This window comes from Molothrus aeneus, chromosome 3 (assembly GCF_037042795.1).
Source record: "Molothrus aeneus isolate 106 chromosome 3, BPBGC_Maene_1.0, whole genome shotgun sequence".
Lineage (NCBI taxonomy): Eukaryota > Metazoa > Chordata > Aves > Passeriformes > Icteridae > Molothrus > Molothrus aeneus.
Genome location: NC_089648.1, coordinates 111,014,202 through 111,037,443, shown reverse-complemented (window position 1 = coordinate 111,037,443; position 23,242 = coordinate 111,014,202). Strand labels below are relative to the sequence as shown.

At 41.9% G+C, this 23,242-nt stretch overlaps 1 protein-coding gene across 1 annotated transcript in view; it reads right to left on the bottom strand.

Annotated features, from left to right (window-relative positions):
• KIF13B (kinesin family member 13B) overlaps positions 1-23,242 on the bottom strand; it is a 69,831-nt gene that overhangs the window by 17,073 nt on the left and 29,516 nt on the right. The window contains exons 18-31 of the mRNA XM_066547618.1: positions 22,940-23,072; positions 21,825-21,959; positions 19,117-19,146; positions 18,483-18,582; positions 18,040-18,166; positions 16,687-16,742; positions 15,608-15,732; positions 14,332-14,508; positions 12,733-12,825; positions 11,354-11,506; positions 9,967-10,044; positions 9,419-9,472; positions 2,090-2,207; positions 1,478-1,611 (exon numbers count right to left, since the gene is read on the bottom strand). Coding sequence (XP_066403715.1) covers positions 1,478-1,611; positions 2,090-2,207; positions 9,419-9,472; positions 9,967-10,044; positions 11,354-11,506; positions 12,733-12,825; positions 14,332-14,508; positions 15,608-15,732; positions 16,687-16,742; positions 18,040-18,166; positions 18,483-18,582; positions 19,117-19,146; positions 21,825-21,959; positions 22,940-23,072 — 1,513 coding nt within the window. The remainder of the gene's footprint in view (positions 1-1,477; positions 1,612-2,089; positions 2,208-9,418; positions 9,473-9,966; positions 10,045-11,353; positions 11,507-12,732; positions 12,826-14,331; positions 14,509-15,607; positions 15,733-16,686; positions 16,743-18,039; positions 18,167-18,482; positions 18,583-19,116; positions 19,147-21,824; positions 21,960-22,939; positions 23,073-23,242) is intronic.

Sequence of the window (23,242 nt, the reverse complement as noted above, 5' to 3'; positions counted from 1 at the left end):
AGTAATCCATAACATAAACTAAAATCTCATTAAAGAGATGTCTCTGTAGTTTAAAAGTTGATTTCAAGACAAATCATCCAGGACTGATCTTGAACAGGAAAGGAGTGGGAACAGGTGGTTAGACTAGAGGCAGGAAATTAGGCCTCGTTTCTCCTCTCAGCTCTCACTGATTCACTGAGGATTCAAGAAGGTGTGAAAGGCTCTCACTGCAATTGTAAGAGCACCTATTTGCATCTTTCCATACCCAAATACCTTTAAAGAAAGTCACCACCTTCATTTTAATTCTCTACAGTTCATAGATGAGGGAGTTTGTACAATTCCAGCCTCAGCACCAAGCAAAAGGTGAGATTAAAATGTAAAATGAATCCCCAATCAAGCTAAGAGTATTTTAAAATTGCCTTGTTCTTATTTGTGCCAGAAATTTCTTTTAAAAATATTTAAGTGTTAGTAGATTTATTTTTGCTCTATCTATTTAATATTTTACAGTATTTCTATTATGCCAAAACAACTTCCTGGGATGTTCTTGTAACAGCAGGTTTAGTTGTAGCAAACAAAATATCTGGATTCATCCACAAAAAAAAAAAAAGAGTTGTTCAGGGATTTTAGAATTTGTTTGGAGGAAGATATTCTTTAAAATGTTTGCCTGCATGGCAAGAGGTGAAGAAAAGTCTGAGTTAGTAAGTGATGAGCTTCCAGAACTCCAGGCAGAGAAGAGGGTGAGAGCAGAGCCAGCATGGACAGAATGGAATCCCAAAACCTTTCCCACCAGATCTGGCTCCAGATTCATCTTCAAAACAGTTTGTTAAACCTTCAACATTTACTCTAGAGGGAAATATTCCTTTATAAATAAATATTCCTCATAAATAAAGGAGATTACATGATTTAGAATGGGATTCTCTATTTCATCTGGCGTTTTTTTGAAAGACAGAAGTGTTTTTCCAGTCAGCCTGACTGTGCATCAACCTCTGCTCAGAGCACAGGAGCCACATCTGGAGCAGGTGGGAGCTCTGCAGCACAACACCCAAAAGGGAAAAAAGGAAATCAAATGCTTCCCTGACATGTGGAAGAGATAAGAATGAACAAAACAACTGCCCCAAGTACACAGGGAAAGATGGTAAAAGGTGACACAAGCTGGGATGAGGGGTGGGGATTTGAAATAAGGAATTAAAAATAGAATTACATTTTCCTCCTGGCAATACACAAACAACAAGTGCCCTTCATAAATTTTACCATTGTTGCTGTGAGTGGGAGGCCCATAAATCACCCTGGGAGTGGAGCTGGCACTTGGAAAAAGCCAAGTGGGCTGAGTGTGTGTCAGTAAGTTCCAGCAGCTCCACTAACCCTGGACAGGATGGAGGGGAAATGGATCAAAAGCTTGGTTTGCTCTGCACCAACTTTTCTAAAACATCTCTCTGCCAGCAAGCCCAGCAGCACTCACTCACCAATACTGGATTTTGTGGGTGATTTGATGCCTTACCTGCTGTGCAAGGGGAGAGCTCTGCCTGCCCTTCTTCTCATCTCTAACAGGGAACAGGGACTTCAGCAGCTTTGGCATCTGAGGCACGAAGGACTTGACAGGATTCAGGTAGGAAGCAGCCAGGCTACCAATACCTGTTGGAAAAACAAAATATTCAAACATGAAAAGAATTATTCTTTGGAGAAAGGAAAAAAAAAAAACTCCAAAGCTGACCCAAAACCTTCTATAAACATTTTTTAAAAACTTCTTTTTAAAGGAAGCTTTAACTTTTAAAACTTCTTTTCTAAGATGACTTCTGTAGTCAAAGAATTAGCCAAGGGAAAGCACTCTCTGACTTTTAGTGACACTCAGGAGCTGTGACTTTATTGAGCAGTGACTTTATCCCACATTTAGGAAGTTCCCTGAGCTGTACCTGGATCAGGAGAGTTTTGTGAGTTAAAGAAGAGCCTTACCTGGATCAGGGGAGTTTGTGAGTTGAAGAAGAGCCTTACCTGGATCAGGGGAGTTTTGTGAGTTAAAGAAAAGCCCTTACCTGGATCAGGGGAGTTTTGTGAGTTAAGGAAGAGCCTTACCTGGATCAGGGGAGTTTTGTGAGTTAAGGAAGAGCCTTACCTGGATCAGGGGAGTGGTTCTGCTGCCCAGAGCCTGGCAGGGAGCTACGAGATGGACTAATGCCTCTACTGGAGTTTGTGGCACCTTGGGACACATCTTGCTGACTCTCCCATCGACCCTAGAGGGGGAAAAAAAAAAAAGGTTTTTTTCCAAGTTAGTACAACAGCAGGAGCACAGCAATCCTGACACACCCTGCACAGCCCCTCTGCCAAGCCCAGAGTGCCAGAGCTGAGGAAAGACCCTTCCCCAGAGCTGTTTTAGTTGGCAGACCCAGCCCTGCAAAGATGAGCACCCTCAGCATAAAGGCACAGAAAAGGTTTATTTCTAGACCTCACAGCTGTAATATTTCACTCACTTATGCTGCTGTGTTGTGGAAGCTGAGTATGTTACAACCAGGTGAAAATAATATGGTGCTGTCTGCCCAAAATTCCTGAATATTTTGTGTAACTACTCAGGAGAAGTGGAAGCAGTGCCAGGAAAAAGGGTGAGGACAGAGCTTTAAACAAGACAAGAAATACAAGACCTAAAGGCGGGATATTTGTGCCTGGAGTCAGAGAAAGGAGGAATTAAACACATTAACAGGAAGCAACTGTGGCACTGCAAAGTTTTCTGGCAAAGAGAAAGCTGGAATATCCCAGCTGTGGATAGCAGGACAAAAAAGATGAGGACAGGTTAGGGTTAAGACATGGGTTTTGAAGATTATTTTCAGCCCTACAAGAGCCTGATGCAGATGAGGAAGAAACAGTGACAGAGAAAAGAGCAGCTCCTTTGCCTTCCCAGGATCCCAGGGCTCTCTGGTTGGGTTTTCCCCTGGATCCCACACACCAGGGGTGATTTCTCTTGCTTTTACAAAGGTCCACTGTGGTTTTGGAACTTTCCTCTCAAACTCACAGCCAGACACTGGCTCAGTGACAAAGCCTCTTGGCTAACAGAGAGAAACTCCAGGCCACTGTTTCACAGCAGCATGTGAGTGTGAAGAATCTGTGTGTCCAAATCCATTTTTTATTAATTCTTCTATCTTGCTAGGCAAAATAATTTATAAATTTGTCTGCAATGATTACTCCAAGTGACTGTCCAGGGTGTGGCCCTGCTGGAAGTGAAACCAGAATTCCACAGGGTTGTCCTGAAAACACCTGAGGGAGGCACACATGCAAAATCAAACTGCCAAAGCAGCACCTTCTCCTTCACCTAATTTAGAGGAGAGGAAGGCAACTCAATACCCATTTATGAGCCTATGGGTCAAAAAAGTCCAGGCTCAGACTCTTCAAGAAGTCTCAGGGTCTTGTGGGAAAGCGTTGTCCTGTTCAGGTGGCAAAATGTTCTCAGGATGAGCGTGCAAAGCTTCACCTTTCCACAATCAGGGGTTGCAAGGACAGGATGGTGCAGCCAAAAAAAAACCCCTGAAGTCTAATCCCTGATAAAAACTGAAGTCCAATCCCATTTAATTTTCTGGTGAAGAGTTGTGCTATGGTTGGTGCAAAATCTGGATTTTATTGTACACCTGAATTTTGCTTGTGTTTTGAAAGATGTAACAGGAAGAGAAATACTTTCACAGTAAAAAGGTGCAGGAGTTATAAGGGATGGAAGGACCTGCTGCATCCTAGACCATAAGTTTAATGTATTTTTTCCTGGAAGAAGAGGGGGAAAATGTGGTTTTTCAAGTAGCTCCCCACTGCTGGATGCAAGGAATTAATCTGACCTTGAACATAAAAATAATGACAGGCAGCCAAACTAATCTTAACTGGAACCTGAAGTCATGAATGTTTCACAAATAATAAATAAGCCAGGATAGGAGGAATAGATTTCTCCACTGGGTTGAAGGTCATGGTGAGCAGCCCAGGGCAAGAATCATTTCCATTTGGATCTATAAGTCAGTCCCAGGGAAGCTGCTCCTGCTTTGAATAGCCAAGTAACCTCACTTGGGCAGAGCAGGACCTGTCCTCAGCCCTCCTGCTCCAGGTACAGCCAGTGCTGCACCTGGGAAGACAAATTTGGGATAACTGATGGGTGTCTGAGGTCACTGAGGCATCCTAAAAGTGAAGCTGATGGAGGCCAGGCTGGGAGCAGCAGCGGTTTGTAAAGCTGCTGGTTTTGAGGACTTTGGTGTTTAAACCCTTCTTGGAAGCTTCCTGCTCTGCCCCTGCCTTGAGCCTCCAATTCCAGCATCATCTTTGACCTGCAACTCATTTATTTCTTACACACATCCAAGAGTCGTGTCTGAGGCTGGAAAACTCCACAAAATGCTTCTTTCCTATTCCTCATCCCCAAACTCTTATTTTTTTGGGGCTTTCGTGTTTCTATCAGTGCAGATTTCTCTCAGGTTGCCTTATCATGTGCAGAGATTAATAAAAAAATAGAAGACTCAAACCAAATAGCACAAGAATCAAACTAATCTTGAAATATTGGTTTTGTTTCCTCCTGGCCTAGTCTGTCATTACCCTGGTTGATGTTGGCACTGGATTAGGAAAAAGAGCTATGGAAGAGTGAAAAGCATCTGAAAGCTTCGTTTCTGGAGAATATAAAGCTTGATTAGTGATCCTTTTGGATCTTGGGATAGTGATCCACTTAAAAAGACAAATGGATCAAAATGCCACATCTTGAACCAAGCCCAAGTGCTTCTGGAGGCCACAGAAAAAGAAGAAACAGAAAGAATATTACAAATACTCAAGAGTATTGTAGCTTGCTAGAACAGGGACTCAGTGCAGGTAAAGAGCAACTAAATAATTTTCTGAGTCATGACCTGTGTAGTCAGAAGTGCCCTTCACTGACTGTTCCAAGAGTACAATGGTTTCAAGGAATATCTTGACTTTCTAGCCCTGTTTGGGGAATGCTGAAAAACAGAGTAGGTAAGAACCAGCAGAACCCTTTCAGAATATTCATCCTGCACAGAAAGAATGGCAGCATTTGGTGACTTTTTCTGTAGGAAAAGGCTTTTTTATGTAGGATCTTCCAGAAATTTTGCTTCAGCCTTGATACTATAGATGACCACATTTTCTATGTCATTTTAAGTATTTTGTCAGGAGAAATAAAATTAAGGTCCTGAGAACAGGAATGAGAAAAGAAAAAAGAAAAAATTGTGTGGTTGTTTACTTAAGGCATGTTGGGTTTTTGAACTACATTTGCTTTGGAGAGAGTGCAGAGATCAGTTTTAGCCTGAAGGTCAGATTTGGGACCCTCAACTCTGAGATGACAACAAACCATCAAAATTGGGTTAATCAGGGCAACAGTTGGAGAAACGTTTGGAAAAGAAAATACTGGAGACAACTGAAGTGTCAGCTACTCAGCAGAGGGAAAAGGTAATTCATGAATGATTTTACTATGCTGGATTGAAAGATAGCCCATGTCAATCTCACTAAAATAAAAATAAAAATGATTATAAACTATATTAACTCGATGAAGTTTCCAGGTTTCCCATCTGGACATCATCCAGCACTCTCCTGTGCTGCTTTGTGCATGCACCACTAAAAGTTTTAAGACTATTCTTCTTATTATTTTTTAAGTGCTGTGAATCTCTTCTCTCTCAACAAGGGTGGTGAGAGAAAGAGAGGAAGCTTATAAATCATTTGCCCAGAGGAGTCATCATTTCATGAATATATTTGCTCTCTGCCAAGGGACCAAAGAGAGGTCAAGTGATTTAATTTAACAAATCCAAGTAGCCACCAGAAGAATGCACGTCCCTTGACGTGTTTTAATGCTGTTTATAAAGTGGTTTATTTTATAAAACCTTCTCCTTCTTCTCCTCTGCCTTCCCTTCTTCCACACATCCTCTCCATGAGAAACCCCAGGGGATTTATTTCATGCACAAAATCTTTAGGGCAGGTAGGGATGATCACTACCTAAGTCATCTGGAGGCTTTACCTGACAAATCTTTCCTTGAAGTTGACAGACCATTAAAATGCAGCCACTGGGTAAGAGAAATGAATAATTCTTGTGTTTTATTATTTCAGCAGTTCAGAAAAGGCTTAGGAAAAGGTGACCATGGAGCACTGGAACACAAGCAAACAGCTGGGACACACAGCTGGGACAAAAGGCACTTGTTCTCATGAACAGCAGGATTATTCAAGTTCAATTTACACAGTGTCAATTTGCTGAAAAAAAACCTCTGGTTCCCAGAAAAACCTGAAGGTTTAATGGCACCATCTTGTCTTACTTGGAGTTTGAGGTACACATACTGGGCCTTTGGGAAAGAAGGACAAATGTCCAAGACAAAATGGTTCTTGTCAGAGGTGTTGCAAGAGCAACTTGTGATATTTTTCATCAATATGTGATTTGGTCTGATCTGTAAAACACCTCAGAGGTGCCTTCCATTCATTGTGCCTCTGATTCATCCTGTTTAGTCAACTCAGTTTTTAAATTCTGAATTAAACTGAATTAAATTTCCAACAAAAGCCCCCTTGAACATGAGAATTCACTCCGAGTATTTGATATAAAGACTAAGATACTCAATACCCCTGCATCACTTGATGTGCAAGGAGAAATCAAACTCATCTCACTCTCCCCACATCTGCAGTGATAACAGGAGTAAAAATTGCCTTTTTCTCATTTAAGCAAGCAGACAGAACCCAGAGGTTCAGGTCAGTCCTGCTGACAATATGAAAGTCCACAAAACTCTTCTGAAGTAAATTCAGAAATTAAAAATTCCCAGGAATGCAGAGCTCAGTGTGAGTTGTCCTGCTCCCTGGAATCCCTCTGTGCTCTCAGCACACTGGGATACTCTTTAAGGTGGTTTTTGCCCAAAATGTGCCAATCCCACACCTCTGCTCCAGTCCTGGAGAAGGACTTTTCCAGCTCTTCAGGAGGATGTGACCACCCATCCATGTTTTTACTGCCAAAGTCTGCAAGATGAATCCATGCCTCAATTCTTGAAATTCCTGAGCTGCCTGCTGTAGTTGCATTGACACCATCTTTAATTCTTATTTCAACTATATTCTTGTTTAATCTTTTTTTTTTTTTTTAACAGGGGAATGAGCCTTGGCTCTTCTGAGTGATGGAGAATGGAGCAAATCCCAAATTTTACCAGCATGGATGGTGCTTGACATAAGAGGAATGAGACTCAGGAGCCCTTTCCACAAAGCTAAAAATCCATGGTAAAGGCAGCAGGGACGCAAGGAACAACAATTAGAGAGAGAAATAAAGAAATGGAATAAAAGTTAAGGAAAGGAATATCCTGGAATGTGCAAAGGGCTTCCATCAATATTCTGCACCCAGTTCATGTGTTGTCACTGTCTTGTGACTGCTTTTGCCTGTGGTACATTAAATCACTTGTTTGGGATTGGCTTATTATCATAAACAACACCCAGTTCCTGGTAAAATGGCAATAAAATAACAATCCATGACTGCTGGAGAAGACTTCTTTGCCCCCAAATTTCTCACCCAGGGGCAAGGACATTCAGCTTAACCAAAACTCTGCCTGTCAAGCTCTTCTCAGGTCCTTTATGCTAAACTGGCCAGGACTGATCTCACCAGTGAGCTCTGTGATGTCCAGGTGCTATAAGGACATTTAAGGATTTGTTAAATATTTCACTGGGATTACAAAAGCTTTTGCTCATCTTCTAATTGAAACTGGATCATGGCATGACAGAATAGTTTGGGTTTGGAGGGTTTAAAGATCACCAAATTTAAATTCCACTTTCTGCCATGGGCAGGGACACTTCCACTAAGCCAGGCTGTGCCAAGCCCCGTCCAACGTGGCCTGGAACCAGAGATCCCTTCCAAACCAGGAATTCCCAGCTGGGGAGGTCCCATCTCCATGTCCTGAGGAACAAGTGCCTTGGGTTGAAGCTCACTGCAAGCAAGGGGAGCAGCTCCACCACCTCAGCTCCACATTCCTGCAGCACAGAGTCTCTGGCAGCAACTACAGCCACGGCCAAGAGCTGCAAAACCTCATGCAAACCATTGCCAAAAATTCCAGCTAACCAAAGCTTGGGTCATTCCTCTGAGAGCACTACCACAAAATTAAGAAAAAAGCATGTTTTCCATTGGCCCAGTGATTATGTTAAAGTCATTTGTTCACAGAAATCAAGAGCTGCTCACACTGAACTATAAAAGCCATAAAGGCTGAGCAAGATTTGAGAGAAAGTCTCAATGTTTATCTCATCTCCAGGCTAATATTCACTGGCAGATATTTAGATATTTGCTTGCTTTCATGTCTGGTTTTTTCAGCTGAGAGGGAGTTATTTCTGAAATTACTTCACCCTGTCCAAAAATCTGTGAGAGATGGCACTGAACAGCTCCAGCTCTTTAAGAACCCATCAGATGCACCCAAAGAGAAAAGTTCTCTGCTTTGTACCAGTTCACACTGCATTAATGACAGCATTTCAATGGAAAAACTCGTTTGCTCTGTGCTATGCAAATGAGGCACCACCAGCAGCATCTTCAAAGCAGGAAATAAAAGCGTGTGAGTGAGCAAAATCAACTTTATAGTGAGATAAAATTATTATCCCACTCATTAGGTGGACCTAATGCATTACCTCTGCTGGGACCTTTGGACTCTGAAACATGCAATGAGAGAAATCATTGAGGGGAAGGGAGGAGAAAAACAGAAATCATTAAGAATCCTAATCTTTAATTTTTGCTTTAAAAGCCTTACAGTATTGAAACACCCCACAGTTCTCTCCAAATAGAAGTTGCTACAAACACTTTATCACCTGCACATATTTTAGCATTCTCTCCATGGATCAGATGTAGCAGATTTAGCAACCAATGCTGGAGCACTACATCAAAATTCTATTATTCTGTGCAACTGCATTATGCATTAAAATGCCTTGTCACCACCAGATTCTCCCCCTCAAAATGACTCCACACTTGCTGGGCAGAATATCTATCAGGAGGAGATCCTTCAGTTGATCTAGGATTTGGAAAATAAGCTTAAATTTAATTTTTCACCTTTTAAAGGAATGCTTTGGGTCTACAATGGTGTTTTTAAGGAGTGAAATGGGCTGGATTACCACCCACCACAAGATGAGGACCACTGGGAGGTCAGGGACTTTCTTCACAGCCTTTATTCTGTCTAGAGCTGGACTTGAACATAGGGACCCAAACCTCTTCCTTTCTCCCAGAATTTTTTCCTCCACTCAGGTGAAAGCTCTGGAAGAGCTCTAAAGCTGGAAAATGCTCCTGAGCATCCCACAGGGGCTGGGACAAGAGCTGGGAACTTCCCCAGAGAGGCCCAGAGCAGCACATCCAAACCTATTTCTGTCCCAAGGATCCAGGAGCACATGGGGGTGGCCCATTTTTCACAGATATTTCCTTTTTATGCTCCTAATCACTGGTAGAGTAGAGAAATTTCCTTTTTTCCCCAGTTTTCCCAGGAGATCTGCAGATACTCACCCTGTTACTGCTCAGGTTATAAGGGGGGGCTAAATCCTGGCGGCTTGCAGAAAGCTGGAAGAGTTAAAAGAAGCAGAATTATTTCTTAACAAGAACTTCAAAAAATTCATAACTATGCCTCTTGACTAGTAAGGCTGAAAAGAAACAGTTTTGTGGTTAAAGCAGAAACAAAATCCAAGAAATTAAAGGTGAAAATTTAATTCTTGACCTGGGAGGAGCCAGAATTTGTCATTAGTTTGATAATCAGTTCTATCAAATAATTTCTTTCCAAATTTTGGGTAGAAGAAGTCTCATTTTTATGCACAACACTGGTACAAAGCTTAAGTTCAGCTTACACTTGTAACTTGTTTTCACATCTTCTAAAGAAAAAGAGAAAAAAAAACCCCTTCAACTTGGAAAGGAAATGAAAAATATCCATTGTTCAGGGGAAAAAAAACCCGAACAGCACAGAGGGGTCAAAAAGAAGGAAATTCATTGCTCTATTCCATGACTCCAGGACCTGAGAATGAAGAGTGGAGCTGCTGGAGATGCCAGCAGGGAGAACTCACCCGGTTCACGTTGGGGGAGCTCAGGCTCCTGCGGTAGAGTTTTCCTTTTCCCATCAGCTGCTCCTTTACAGCAACTTCCTGGCAGTCACAGAGAGCAAAACGGAGAAAATAAATGTATTTGGCAAGAATTAAAGCTCTGATCATCCCAGGATAGCTTTGTCTATACAAGTAAAATGTTTCTGAGCTGCCTTGTGGCACAGGCTGCTGTCTGTAAAGTTTACACGGCTAAAATTATGAATGGATAAATTTTAACATCTGGTATTTTGCTGATTGGCACGTGTAGGATTTTGCAGTCTTGATTCTAGGAGATGACAGAGATGCAAAGACTGAGACTCTCTTTCCTAGCTGTGCTCCTATTTTAATCCGTTCAACTAATTATAAATGACAGGGAACTTGCTTTCAATATTTAAAGTGCATCACACTTCCCTGTGAATTTATAGTGGGCAGGCACAAGCTCCAGCTTGTTTTGCATAACTTTTCTCTTTGTGCTTGCATAATTTATATCCAGGAGAACAATTTTCAACAAATGTTTTTCTCTCCTGTATTTTTCCTGGTAAACAGATCAAGTTATAGTACTTAAAATTAACCCAATCAATGTCTTTTTTTTTATTGGCAGGATGGCTTTGGTGAATTCAAAGTAGAATGTGGGCAAAATGACAAAAAATCTACTGGCAACTGCAGAAACTATTGGTAGAGCTTCAGAAAGCAAAAGCTTGTCACAGACATGTTTTATGAAAAATCCTTTCCTTAGGATTTTTTTCTCCTGAGAAGCTGAGAGGCCTCAGGACAGGAACAAAATGTAACCAATGATTATCTGCTGCTGTGGAATGCAACAGGTGCAGCTGGGATTGGTCTCATGTGGTTGTTTCTAATTAATGGCCAATCACAGCTGTCTGGACTGTCTCGGTCAGTCACAAGCCTTTGTTATCATTCTTTCTTTTTCTATTCTTAGTCAGCCTTCTGATGAAATCCTTTCTTCTATTCTTTTAGTATAGTTTTAATAGAATATATATCATAAAATAATAAATCAGCCTTCTGAAACATGGAGTCAACATTCTCATCTCTTCCCTCATCCTGGGACCCCTGTGAAGACCACCACAAAAGCTAAGGCCGCACAACTCCTTTTCCTGAACCAGAATTGGCAACGAACAACCTTAAAACCAAACCAAGCCCCCCAGAACTGAGCCCTGAGCAGGGAACTCCAGCCCCACCCATGCTGGAGCTGCGTGAGGACATCTCTGCTCCCCTGCATCTTTGCCACAGGCCCACTTTGGGAGGCTGAGGTGTGCACTGGGGTATTTTTGGGGGTTGCTGGGTATTCTGTGTGTGCTCAGGAGGGTGTTTGGATGGCACACAGTGTTCTCAGCACTCCCTGCTGCAGCCAGACCTGGCGCAGCCGGTCCAGGGTGAGGATGTTCTCCACGGCCAGGACGCTCCGCAGGTATTTCTCAATGTAGGCTTCAGAGTCAGCTGAAGCTGCATCTTCCACGTTTGCTGCCATCCTGGCCAGTGCCTCCCTCTCCTCAGCCCCCTGAGCATCCTGGGGAGGCAAAAAGAGAGGGCAGAACTTGAAAATAAAACCAAAATCTCCCACGTCACTCCCAGAGAAAATGCATTTTTAAACCACTCGGCACCAGCTCAGTACTGTTTGTCCTTAAGCTCAGAGGCAGATGAGAATCATGAGAATAGTTTAGGTTGGAAGAAACCTTAAAACTCATCTCATTCCACCCCCTGCCATGGGCAGGGACACGTTCCACCATCCCAGGTTGCTCCAAGCCCTGTCCAACCTGGCCTTGGACACTTCCATGGATGGGGAGTCCAGAACCTCTCTGGGCAATCACTGCCTCACCACCCTTGGAGAAAAGGATTTCTTCCTAAAATCTATTCTAGATTTCTTCCTAATATCTATTCTAAATTTCTTCGTAAATATCTACTCCAAATTTCTTCCTAATACCCAATTTAAGATTCTGATCCAAATAAACACCTTGTGCCATGCAACCTGCACAGGTGCTCCTGCCACTGTCACAGACATCTCAAGCTGTACGTGGTTATTGTTTTGAGGCTTTTTGGGCTCTTTCTGAGAGTCTCACAGCAAGACATTGCCATTAATTAGCAAAAGGGCTGCATTCAGATATTTCATAATTAAAAAGTGCTTGAGCACATTTGGGGCGTTATCTAACCTGAGAGGAAAACAAAATTTCAAGTGAGCTGCAAGAAGCAAAAAAAATAGAACATTGCTTGAGAAGCATTTCAACACAGAGTGCAAAATGCAGCAGAACATGAAAGAGCCAGGCAGCAATCAGAGTTTTGGCTCTTCATGTGTTAATGTTTTCACAAGTGCCCTGATAGAGCATCTCTTTGGAAAGAAAGGATTAGCATCTAACTGGGAATATGCTCAGGAATCAAGAGTTGCATAAAGACATTACTGAGAAAAAGCCACTTTGTTATTTTTTTCCATAGATTCTCGTGCTCCCTGCAGCAGGCACTTCACCTGCCCATTTTTCCTCCCTCTTTCCCCCCCCCATTTCTCTTCAAACTGCCTCTTCAAGGACCTGAGCAAATAGATGCTCACTCAACAAAATACACAGTGACACCTGATGAGACAGAGGCTGCTGCTAAGTCACAGCATGCAAAGGAACAGGCTCCATCTTTTACAAACCGCAGTTTATGCTGGCAGCAGCGAGAGCCAGCACGCTCAAAATGAGGGGGGAAAGCACAAAATTGGAGGCTCTTGGCCAATTTGAGACACTCTGGTTACTTCCTCACCTCTGGAATGTTTGAGACTATCTCAAAAGTGACGCCACAGCCAGGGATGGAACTTCGGGGGGACATTCTCCGGAGGAAACTCTGTGCAAAACCCTGTGGGGAGGAAACACAAGGAAAACGTGGATTGATAGCTTCCAGCTGAAATAAATATGAGGAAAATGTGGATTAACAGATTCCAGCTGTGGATTAACAGATTCCAGCTGAAATAAATACAGTTCACAATGAAAGAAGCCCAAACTCCAAAGTCTAACCAATAAATATGTAAGAGCCAAAGATTTCAAACTGGAAAAAAATCATTTGCTTGCTTATTGTGGATACAGAGAAGGAGTCACTTCCTTCCTTGCAAGGTGACTGTTTCACCAAGCATCAGCTGCTTTTAGAGGTGCTTTTTTTTTTCTTGACAGAGCCCTAGGTGACTTGTCTTGAATATTGACAAGTACAGACATTAAATTCTTGACCAAAGAGATCGTTATGAAGAATGATTTAAGGGGCATGGTCATTGTTTATGCTGACTTGGCGCCTTGCAGGGTTAAGAACTGGACTGTTGAATTAATGCAGAGATGAGTCATTCAAAGATGCTGCTGAGACAAACTCCCAGGAAAGGTTATTGACGGGGGTTTTCAGAAAAACAGGAAGAAAGCCAAAGATTCTGTGTCGGATGAAAGTAAAAAAACGGCACTGACTAAATCTGTAGAAAACAGAATTGATGAAGACTTCACCCGGTTGTGATTATTGGCACATTCAATTGATCTGTTCAATACAGTCTCCCATTCCATATGACAAAAAATTCACTGCTCTTCCCTTGCTGAGAAAAAGCTTCTGCCTGATGGAAGCACCAAGAACTGGGGTTCTACTTCCAGCTCTGGGAGTTCCCTTCAGGGTTTCTGGGTGTGACCACACCTATTCCCTTTGCTCTTGTTTCAGATTTTAACTACAGATGTGCAACCAGAATAACAATCCAGGCTTTCTGCTTTGTCATTATCACTGCCAGGGGAGGCTGGATTCTCAGACAGTGCTGAACAAACTCTTCCTTCCCCATCATTCTCAGAATTTATATTATTTTCAGGGCATGATGCTGCAAATGGAATGACAACTTCACTGCCTGCCATTTATCAAACACCCTGCTCTCACCTACACATTATTGCAAGAGCATCAGCTGGAAAACATAAAGGACCAAGAGTGATTAATTCTGGTGAATTAACACAAGGGATCTCTCCTTCAACTATTCCTAGGTGATACCTGGAGGTGTAAATACAAGTGGTTAGCAGCAATGTGTGGACTTAATACAGGGCTAGGGAAACAGAGAAGTTCCTTTATGCAAAATACAAACTCTTGAGCTCACAAGAAATTAACTCTTCTTCTTTTTCCAGTGAGAAAGCCCTTAAAAGTGGTTAAGAGAAAAACTAATTCCTCATATTTAGATGCCTTAAAAAAACAAGCTGTGTCATCATCCACAACACAAGGGATACCAGGAAAACAACTTGGCAGCTCAAAGCCCCACTGGACGCCGCTGATCCGGCGCTTCCACGCGGGCTGAGATGAGGGGAGAGAGGAGGGAATGTGAGTCCTGGGAAGTGGGAAGGGCTGCAGGAGCTGTACCTGTCTGCCATAGACGTTGACACAGATGCGCTTGCGCAGCACCAGCTGCATCTCTGCAGGGTGGCTGAGCTGGACAGTGGCTCTGACAATCAGGTAAACCCTCTCCTCCGCCGCCGTCCCCTTGCTGAGCTGGATGCAGTCGTGGACCGTGGAGTCCCATGAGGCTTCTGCTTTCACCTGCAAAAGTGGGGGGGAGAAAGAAAATAAATGTATCCTCTAATAAGCATAATTAGGTGTATAATTAACTGTAATTAATTAAGCATAATTAGCAAAAATACATAATACATAAATTTTGAGAGTCGGCTTCTCCGTTTCTCTCCCTGTGAAGAAAAAATCCCTGCACTTTAGAAGAGGCCATTTAAAAATCAAGATCAGTTTGCCAAATGAAGATGTTGGGATTAAAATGCCAACTTGCTCAAACTCTGGAACATTTCCTCTTGAAAAAAGATCTTTGAATATCCAGGATCATTGCAAATAAATTATAAAATATGCAGAAGTGCAGGACCATTTGGCCTAATTTATTAAGATAAACCAGAGAGCAACAGAGATTGCAGTGGAAATCTTCCATCACACCACAAAAATTCTCCAGTCTGTATTTGAGAAATAACTTTGCTGAAGCCTTTCTAGCAATACAGCAAAAGCTGGATTATTTTTTTCTTGCGTGTTAAAATATAAGTATTAATGAAGATTTAAATGGTTTATCTTCAAGCCATAAGAAAAAAGGCCTGGTAGCCAAATTTCCAGGCTCTAAACACAAATCAGGACCAAAAAAAAAATCCCTAACAGAACTACCAGGAATAAAGCTCCTCTAAAAACCAAAAAAAAATCAGAGAAAGGAGCAAAACTGTAAGGAATAAGTCGGAGATTCTAAATCTAATAGTAGAAATTATAAACCAACAGCTGTAAAGTTGTGAAACTATGAGTTATGTGGCAAAATGGAGGATAATGAGTGTAACAATGCAGAGGTTAAAATGTTAACAATTAAGATTGACTGTTTTTTCAGCTGGGACTTTTGTACTCTAATTTGCTCAGGGGTTTTGCTTTGTTAAATACAAACTGAATCTCAGGTTTTTGGGATGAAGGAAGATCCTTGAGTTTTACTATTTTCCAAATCATGGTTATACTTCCAGTGAATATTCCTTGAAAACACAGTTGCTCACAGGAGAAACAAGTGCTTTATCACTTTTATGACCTATTTGATGCATTATTTTCACATGTGGACATATAAAAAGAACAATTAGAAGACTGAAATTCCCTGGTCTGCAGCTTCCCTTACCTCACTGTCGTGATGCTTCACAATCTGCAGCTCAAAGAATTCCTCCTCCTCCTCTGCCACCAGAGTAGCATCCCAGCCTCCTGCCTCTGGGTCATCCAGGTTATCCTGGGAGCTGAAGTCATCAGCTGCAAACAGGAGGGGATGTGGAAGGTGAGGAAACACAAAGCAATCATCCTTTTTAAAAAACATCAGCAAGCCATGAATTCGCATTTTCATCCCCAACTCCCCACCTTAGCTACTTAGACTTCACCAACAAAATTAAAGCTGAATTGTTCTACTTAAAAAAACCCATCCAATTTCTATACAGAAAGTGTGCACAAAGATTTGGGGACGCAGACTCCAAGGTGCCTAATAAAGGGCAGGAATCTCCCCCCGTGGCAAACACACCTTCCTTGCCCACAGGTGAATTTTCAGCTCATTTGGCATCAAATATGCGGTGCTGTTAAGATAAACTGGTGGTTGAACAGGAGAAAACACAGTACTTTTAGATCATGATTAAACAAACTCTTGATCTGGCTTCTGAGAAGCTCAACCTGTCCTGCCTAGAGTCCCTCTCCATGAATTATTAACCAGCTCCTCTCTGAAGCCCTTGGATCCATGGATGTGCTGTTCCAGGTGCACAAACCACCAGTGCCAGAGGATTGCAGCCCAGGTCTCCTCCCAACAGGCTGAGTGTCACCTCCCCTTCTCACCTGACACCTCTCATCCAAATGTTAACTTTCTTTTAAACATCCTATCAAGGATTTGTTTAACTGATTACTTCCTGGATTTTCTTGGAGCTTCTTGGTTCCAACTCCCCATCTTTGGTAGGAGCATGTGACAAATACATTGTTCAAACTGGATCTTGCATTGGGATGCACTGAAATGGGATTATTAAAACCCTACGGTTTCTTCCATACACAATATTGCTTATTTTAAAACATTAAGCAATATGTTTCAGGAAAAATGGACACTTCTCCAATTCATCCATCTGCCATTCCAGGCTATGGTTAATTTTAAGAGCTTGCTTCAATTCTGAAACCTCAGTGGCTGGACAAAGTTTGTTTCCAAATTACTCTGCCATCTTAAGGACCACTTACCATTCAAGTCAAGGAATATAACAGGAATGTGGGTTTCCATACCAGCCACAGGAGTCCTAAAATACAAGACAGGGACAATGGTGGCATTTAAAGTAAGAGAGATTTACCCAGCACACGTCCCTGGTGGTCCAAACCCCCAGGACATTGCATTCAGTCTGCAATTTTTAGCCAGACCATTGATAACCTTGGCAAACATCTTTTATTTTAATTTACTGCTGCAGACTCCAAGAGACTCAAATAAATTAGTATTTCTTTTATATCAGCTCTCTTAGAATTATTATCTTCTTTGACCTCTGCTTTCTGAAGTGTTTTCTCTCTCCTAAATCCTAATAGCAAAGTTAAATTTATTTAATCTGACACACACATTCATGAAACACAAACCCCTCTACTTTAGTGATAGCAGGGAAAATGGGGAATCAGAAAAGCCAGTCTCAAAGTTTTTAAACTAACACTGATGCTGCCACTCCACACAGTTATTACTCTTTCTTACAAAACACATCTTGAGCCAAAACTGATGAATTTATAGTGAACAAGAGAGTCTTGTAATATATGAAGTGCTTGAATCATACTGAACATTCCCTCTGGTGCAAACCAGATTCTTCCTGGAGCAAGTTTCCTGCAGCTCCCCCCCTGTTTTCAAACCTAATGAAACACACTGATGTGAAAGTTATGTGTTTCCAACAAGAACTTGATATTTTTATTATGTTTTAGAAGCTCTGACAAACTTCAGCTTCAAACTCCATGACACTCAATTCCATCAATAAATACTGTTAGAGGCTCACTCAGAAAAGATATTCAGGAAGTTTCAAGGGACTGAAGTTGAGTTGGAGGTGAAACAACCCCAAATCCTTATCTGCAGTTGTTGCTCACAGCTGATCCAGCACAGCAGTCTCAGTCTAGTGCTCTCTACTATTTTTAATGTTCAGAAAATTACATGGAACACTTGCTGACTAAACAGAGTTTGTTCTCAAACCAGGAGTGCAACAAAATGCTCCTGGAGATGCAGTTTTATGATGAGAGGGCAGCCTTTTAAGTGAATGAACTAGGTGGTTAACATATTAGCTAATTTTTTTAAATGGCAAGTGCAGTGGTAATAAATATTGATTCCTTTTTTTTCAGAAGGTTATAATTACACCCTGATCAATAACAGCATCGTTTACCAAACAGCATTTCTGGATTTCAGAGACACAACCTGATAAAATAATTTAAGCAAGAGGCCTAATTTTAACAACTTTGCTCATACAGGGTACAGAGGCCAGATTGAAGAGAGAAAAAAAAAATGGCCACAATCCAAAGGCAGGAATGGGCTGTGCATTATTTTTATATCCCTCCTCTGGGAATGAATGTTCCTACCACTCTGCTGGAGCTCCAGGGATCCCACTGCCAGCAGAAGGAACCATCACAGCATTCCTTTCTTCTGTGAGGGTCAGCCTCATCTCCAAGAGCTGAGCCTCCCGATCCGCGTCGTCCTCGGTTTTATCTGCAAGATGTCAGGAGGGCAGTCAGGACAGCAGAGCAGCTCTGAGTGCCTCTGGCACATGGCAGGGACTTTCTACCCCCCATGACAGAATAAACCTGCTCTGCTCACAACCCAGCACACAAAGAAACACCTCAAACCAACAAACAATTTCATAGAGGCTTCTCCAGCTTTAACTTCACCCCCCCAAAAAAGCAAATTACTGCTGAGTTCAGAGATCCAACTCTCCATGGACATCTTTTCTAAATTTGACAACATATTGAGATAAAAAGTGTGTGCCCATCTCTCAACCTTTTGCCTTTAACAGCATTTTCCTTACCAGGCTTCCCCACGAGTTTCTGCAGCTGCTGATCAAGGTACTCCTGGCGCTTTGTTAAGGCACAGAGCCACTTCCGACGGAGCCTCTCCAAATCCCTGTCCTAAAAAGGGGAAAAAAACCACATTAAATATTGCCCCAGGAAAGCCAAGGTTTCCTGATTGTGGTTTGCACATTTTCTACAAACCCTTCTGCTCATCCTACACCCAAGCAGAAGATGAAGACACATCCAAACCCTTCAACTTTCCAGATCTTATCTGAAATATTTTTGCTTGCCAACTCTTTTGCTTTTTTTCTGTACTACCCAGCTGAAATTTATACAATTTTATACAATAATTTTATACAATTCTTTGCCCTCAAACTACTCAAAAACTCACTAACCACTGGAGCTGGAAATCCCAGTCCTCACCACTCCCCTCAGTGTTTAGCAGCCTCCTGTCAGGAATCCATCCCTACCCCACACCATCCCACTCTTATGGCATCTGCAAATGTGCCCTTAAAATTTTTTTTTCAAGTGCTTATGTCCTTTAAAAAAACCCCAAAACACCTAAGTATCCCTAAGAACACTCAGTTCCACCTCTAATATGCTTTAATCTGAAAACTTCTGCATTTGTAGGAGAGAATTTCAAATTTTTACCTGATAACTGTCCATTTCATCCTCTTCTTCCTAGGCCAAAACACAAAAAAACCATGTAATTAATTTTTTTTTTTTGATAGCAGGAAACATACTGAATGCAAAAGGTGTAACTATTTTAAGCACTATTAACAGTCTTACATAAAAATAAAAGTCTGAGTTTAGCAATGGTCACAGAATTAAAACCCACTGACATCCCAAAGATTTGCTGATATCATCTCATCTAAACACCAAATAGAACAATCCAGTAATTATAATGGAAAAATTGACAGTTATGTTAACTATCAGAAGTCTTAATAATTGAAATAAAGTGGAATACAAGAAAGAAACAGGAGAAACACCTTAAAACATGTTGATCCTGGACAGCAAAGAAAAATGCTGTTTTACCTCTCTAGGACTAAAGTGTTTCAGCAAGTGCTGAAAAATCAAAATCTGGTATAGAATCCCAGAACTGTTAAGGCTGAAAAATACTTTTAAGACCATTGAGTCCAACCATCAACCAGCACCACCACCATGGTCAGCACTGAATGTCAAGTGCCAAATCCACAGATTTTTTTGAACACTTCAGGGATGGGGATTCTACAACTGCCTTGGGCAGCTGTGCCAGGGCTGAACAGCCCTTTCCATCAAGGAATTGCTCCAAATAACCAACCTGAACCTCCCCTGGCGTAATTTGAGGCTGTACCTTCTCATCCTGTCTCTGTTCCCTGGGAGAAATCCCGATCTCACCTGGCTGCCCCTTCCTGTCAGGGAATTCCAGAGAGGAAAGTTTCCTCTGGAGCCTCCTTTTCTCCAGGTTGAGCCCCTTTCCCAGCTGCCTCAGCCCTTCCTGGTGCTCCAGCCCCTTCCCCAGCTCTGTTCCCTTCCCTGGACATGCTCCAGCCCCTTGGTGTCTGTCCTGTCATGGGGAGCCCAGAACTGCCCCCAAAACTGAGATGTGTCCAAATCATTGGAGGTAACTTTGCTGCAAAGGAGAAGAACTGCAAAAATCTACTGCAATTATTAGGGAATTAGAACAGCAGCCACACCAGGAGTGACAATGCAGACTTGAAACTTTTTATTCCCATTATTTTCCCAACTATAATTCTTGACCTTCATCCCAAGTAGAGCCACTTGCAATAAGCACAACTGCCCCTCCTCACAGGGAATGGAAAAGGAATGAGGGCTCCAATCCTCAAGGAGTTATTACTTAGCTAGTTAAGCAAAAATGAGCCACCAGAGCCTACTTTTCTACCTTTATCATGAAAGCAAAAACTTAACTAAGCTATAATTAAAAAGCTACAGAGAAAAGGCATTTCCTTAGTTCAAGGTCTTTGGAAAATCTTTCATATTCCACAGATATCTGATTTAACTGAGATAAGAGAAATGATAATGAGGGGACTAAAAATCCAGGTGCTGATGTCCGAAGCCTATTGTAAGCAACAGGTCTCATAAAATCTGATTTTCAATGGCCCTTTCCCATGGGGGTTATCAGTGTCACACATAACTCACTGGTTTCTCTCTCTCTCAAGTTGAGTTGAAGTCTTTCTCCTTGATAAAATGTACTATTTTGGGGACTGCCAGCTCTGTGGGATAAGTCTGGAACTGGTCAGTGGATCAGGAACTCACTGGGGAATAAATAAGGTGAGGCAGACAGGATGCTCCCCTGGGAATTCTCCCTACAAAACAGGCTGAAAATGGCACTTGTAGGTTGTGGGTCAAGGAAAAACTGCAAGAATCAATCATGCTGTCCTAGGAGGGAAACTTCCTCCATTCAGGGGTTTCCTGGCTTTATAGGAAGGAAATGTGGGTATCAGGGGCTGCTGTGATGGAAAAACTGCAGGGAGAGGCAGCAGGAGCATCATGGGGAATAACAGGAACAATCTGCCCAGGATGCTGCTGGAAAGGTGGAAAAAATTCCCCTTTTTGTACCCCAGACAGACAGTGGGAAAGGACTGCCTTGGTTAGGAGACAACAGAAACCCCAAGTACTTCAGAGCTCAAAGGAAAAGCCATCCTGATTAAGCAAAAAAAGGGGAGCAGACATGGATTGGATCGTACACTGTCAATAGGGTAAATATTCTGGGACTTCTCCTACTATTCCACTTAGCTGGCCTTGTCTCAAATCAAACAAATTCAGAGACCTGTTCTGCTGCACCAGATTTTGGCTTTGCCAGCTCCAGGGAGTCACTGAATTCTTATTTATCTGTTGGAGAGAAAAAGTCAAAGTGCACCAGAAACTCACAAGAGCACTGCAAGAAGACACTTGGAGTGTCTCCTAAAAAGAGAGGGATGCACATGGGGTGCAGTTTGTATGAGACTGTCCAAGAACTGCCCAACATCTGCTGTGGGCCATAAGTGCTTCCTGGAATTCTAACATTTGGAATTTGACACTATTTAAATATACGTTGCACTGGTTTAATTTGAATTTTTAATTTGAATACTTTAATTTTTGTTTTGAATGCTTACTTAATATTGCTTTCCATGTCTAATATTTGAAGTAAAATCTACACAAAAAACTCCTAATGGATTTTAGTAATATTTGCATATTCTTTTCTTCTTTGAGTCTGTTAAGGCTGTGCTGCTTTCAAAAATAGGAAAAAAATCCCAACCAAAACCAGAACCAGAAGAGACACAAAACATCTTAAAAGTGTTATTTTTGCTATGGGAAATGATTCCCTTGATGCTTTCCAGCTTTTGGAAATAGCTGACAGTAAATATTCAGAGTTTTACCTGATAATTTTGTGACTTGACATGTTTTATTTGAACACAGCCAACACCAACAGATAATATGGATTCCTCCATCAGTGGCAAGGTCCCAGATTCCTGCACAGATTTCACTTCAACCTGGATTCGTCGAGATTGCCCCTGGCCAAAAAAGAACAATTTGAAATGCTTGTTTAAAAAAAAAAAAAAGAATATAAAGTGCTGAAAGTTTAATTCCAGAGAGACCTCTACTGGCAGCCATTGGCAAGGAGAATTATATTTATCTTTTGGGAAGAACAAAGTGCTGCAATCCCAATGACCCAGTGTTTAAGAGATCCCCCTCCTGTTGCAAGGATTTATATTTACAGGATTTATGAATTTACAGAGAAAAATAAAAATTCAGCATTCAGCAGCTCCCCAGTTTACTTTTCTGGAGTGTTTTCAAACATACCCTTATAGGGTTTTATTTTTAATACCTTTGAAGGTAGAAAATGGGATCTTCTTCCCACCTACAAACGAGGAGAGCAAATAGTCTCACTGAGCTACTGGAATTTCAGTGAGCTTTTTCTGGCTCTGCTCTCCTTGGCTGAAAATTCTGACTCACTGATGGTATCAGTGCAGCAAAGCAACTGCTCTTTAGTAAAATTGTAAGGGGGGAAAAAAGTAACTAAAAAGAAGAAAATTAAAATAAAAATCAAAGGAGTTGGTGAGGTCAGAGGAGCAGCCTGTATCTAACTCTTACTGATTCCTCATGTTCTTTGGGAGCAGCTTATCAATAGCTCATCATTTTAAAAATGTGAGCTGCTCAGTTAAGCATTAACAATTTAAAGCAGGTAGAATTCAAAGAACAAAGGAGTGCTTGACTGGAAGGATCAAATAAAAGAGAACTCTTGGACCTCTTTAAAAATTAATGAAGCTCAGAGGAGACTGATGTCCCTTCTGCCAGGTGCTGGCACAGGACAGAGCAAAAAGGTTACAGGGGAGGCTTTGACCACCTTTAAGCTGAGTTTTGCTCTGCCTCCCGCTTTGTTTTCCACATCATCACATTTTGCACCTAAACTTGACAACATTTCCTTGGCCACCCAAAGCAAAGCTCCCCAGGTGTTTCTGGCACAGCTGGAACCCTGCCTGTGCCAGCTCACCTGTCTGAGCTGGAAGATGCCTCCTGTGCTGACATCCTTGGCAGGGGTCACCTCAACTGGGCAGTACTCCCCGTTCTCATTGAGCTCCAGGATCTGGACCCACAGCTCCACTTTGCGGGTCACCTCACTCCACCTGCAGAACAAGTCATGGATGTTTCTCCTCTTTGGATGTTTTTTTTTTCCCCCAAAGAAAAAGGAATTAAAACATCAAAACACTGAGCTTACAGTGCAGAGTGAAGTAGCAACAACTGCTGCAAAAAATGCACCATTTGTGAGCACACAGGTACCAGCTGTGCAGAGCTT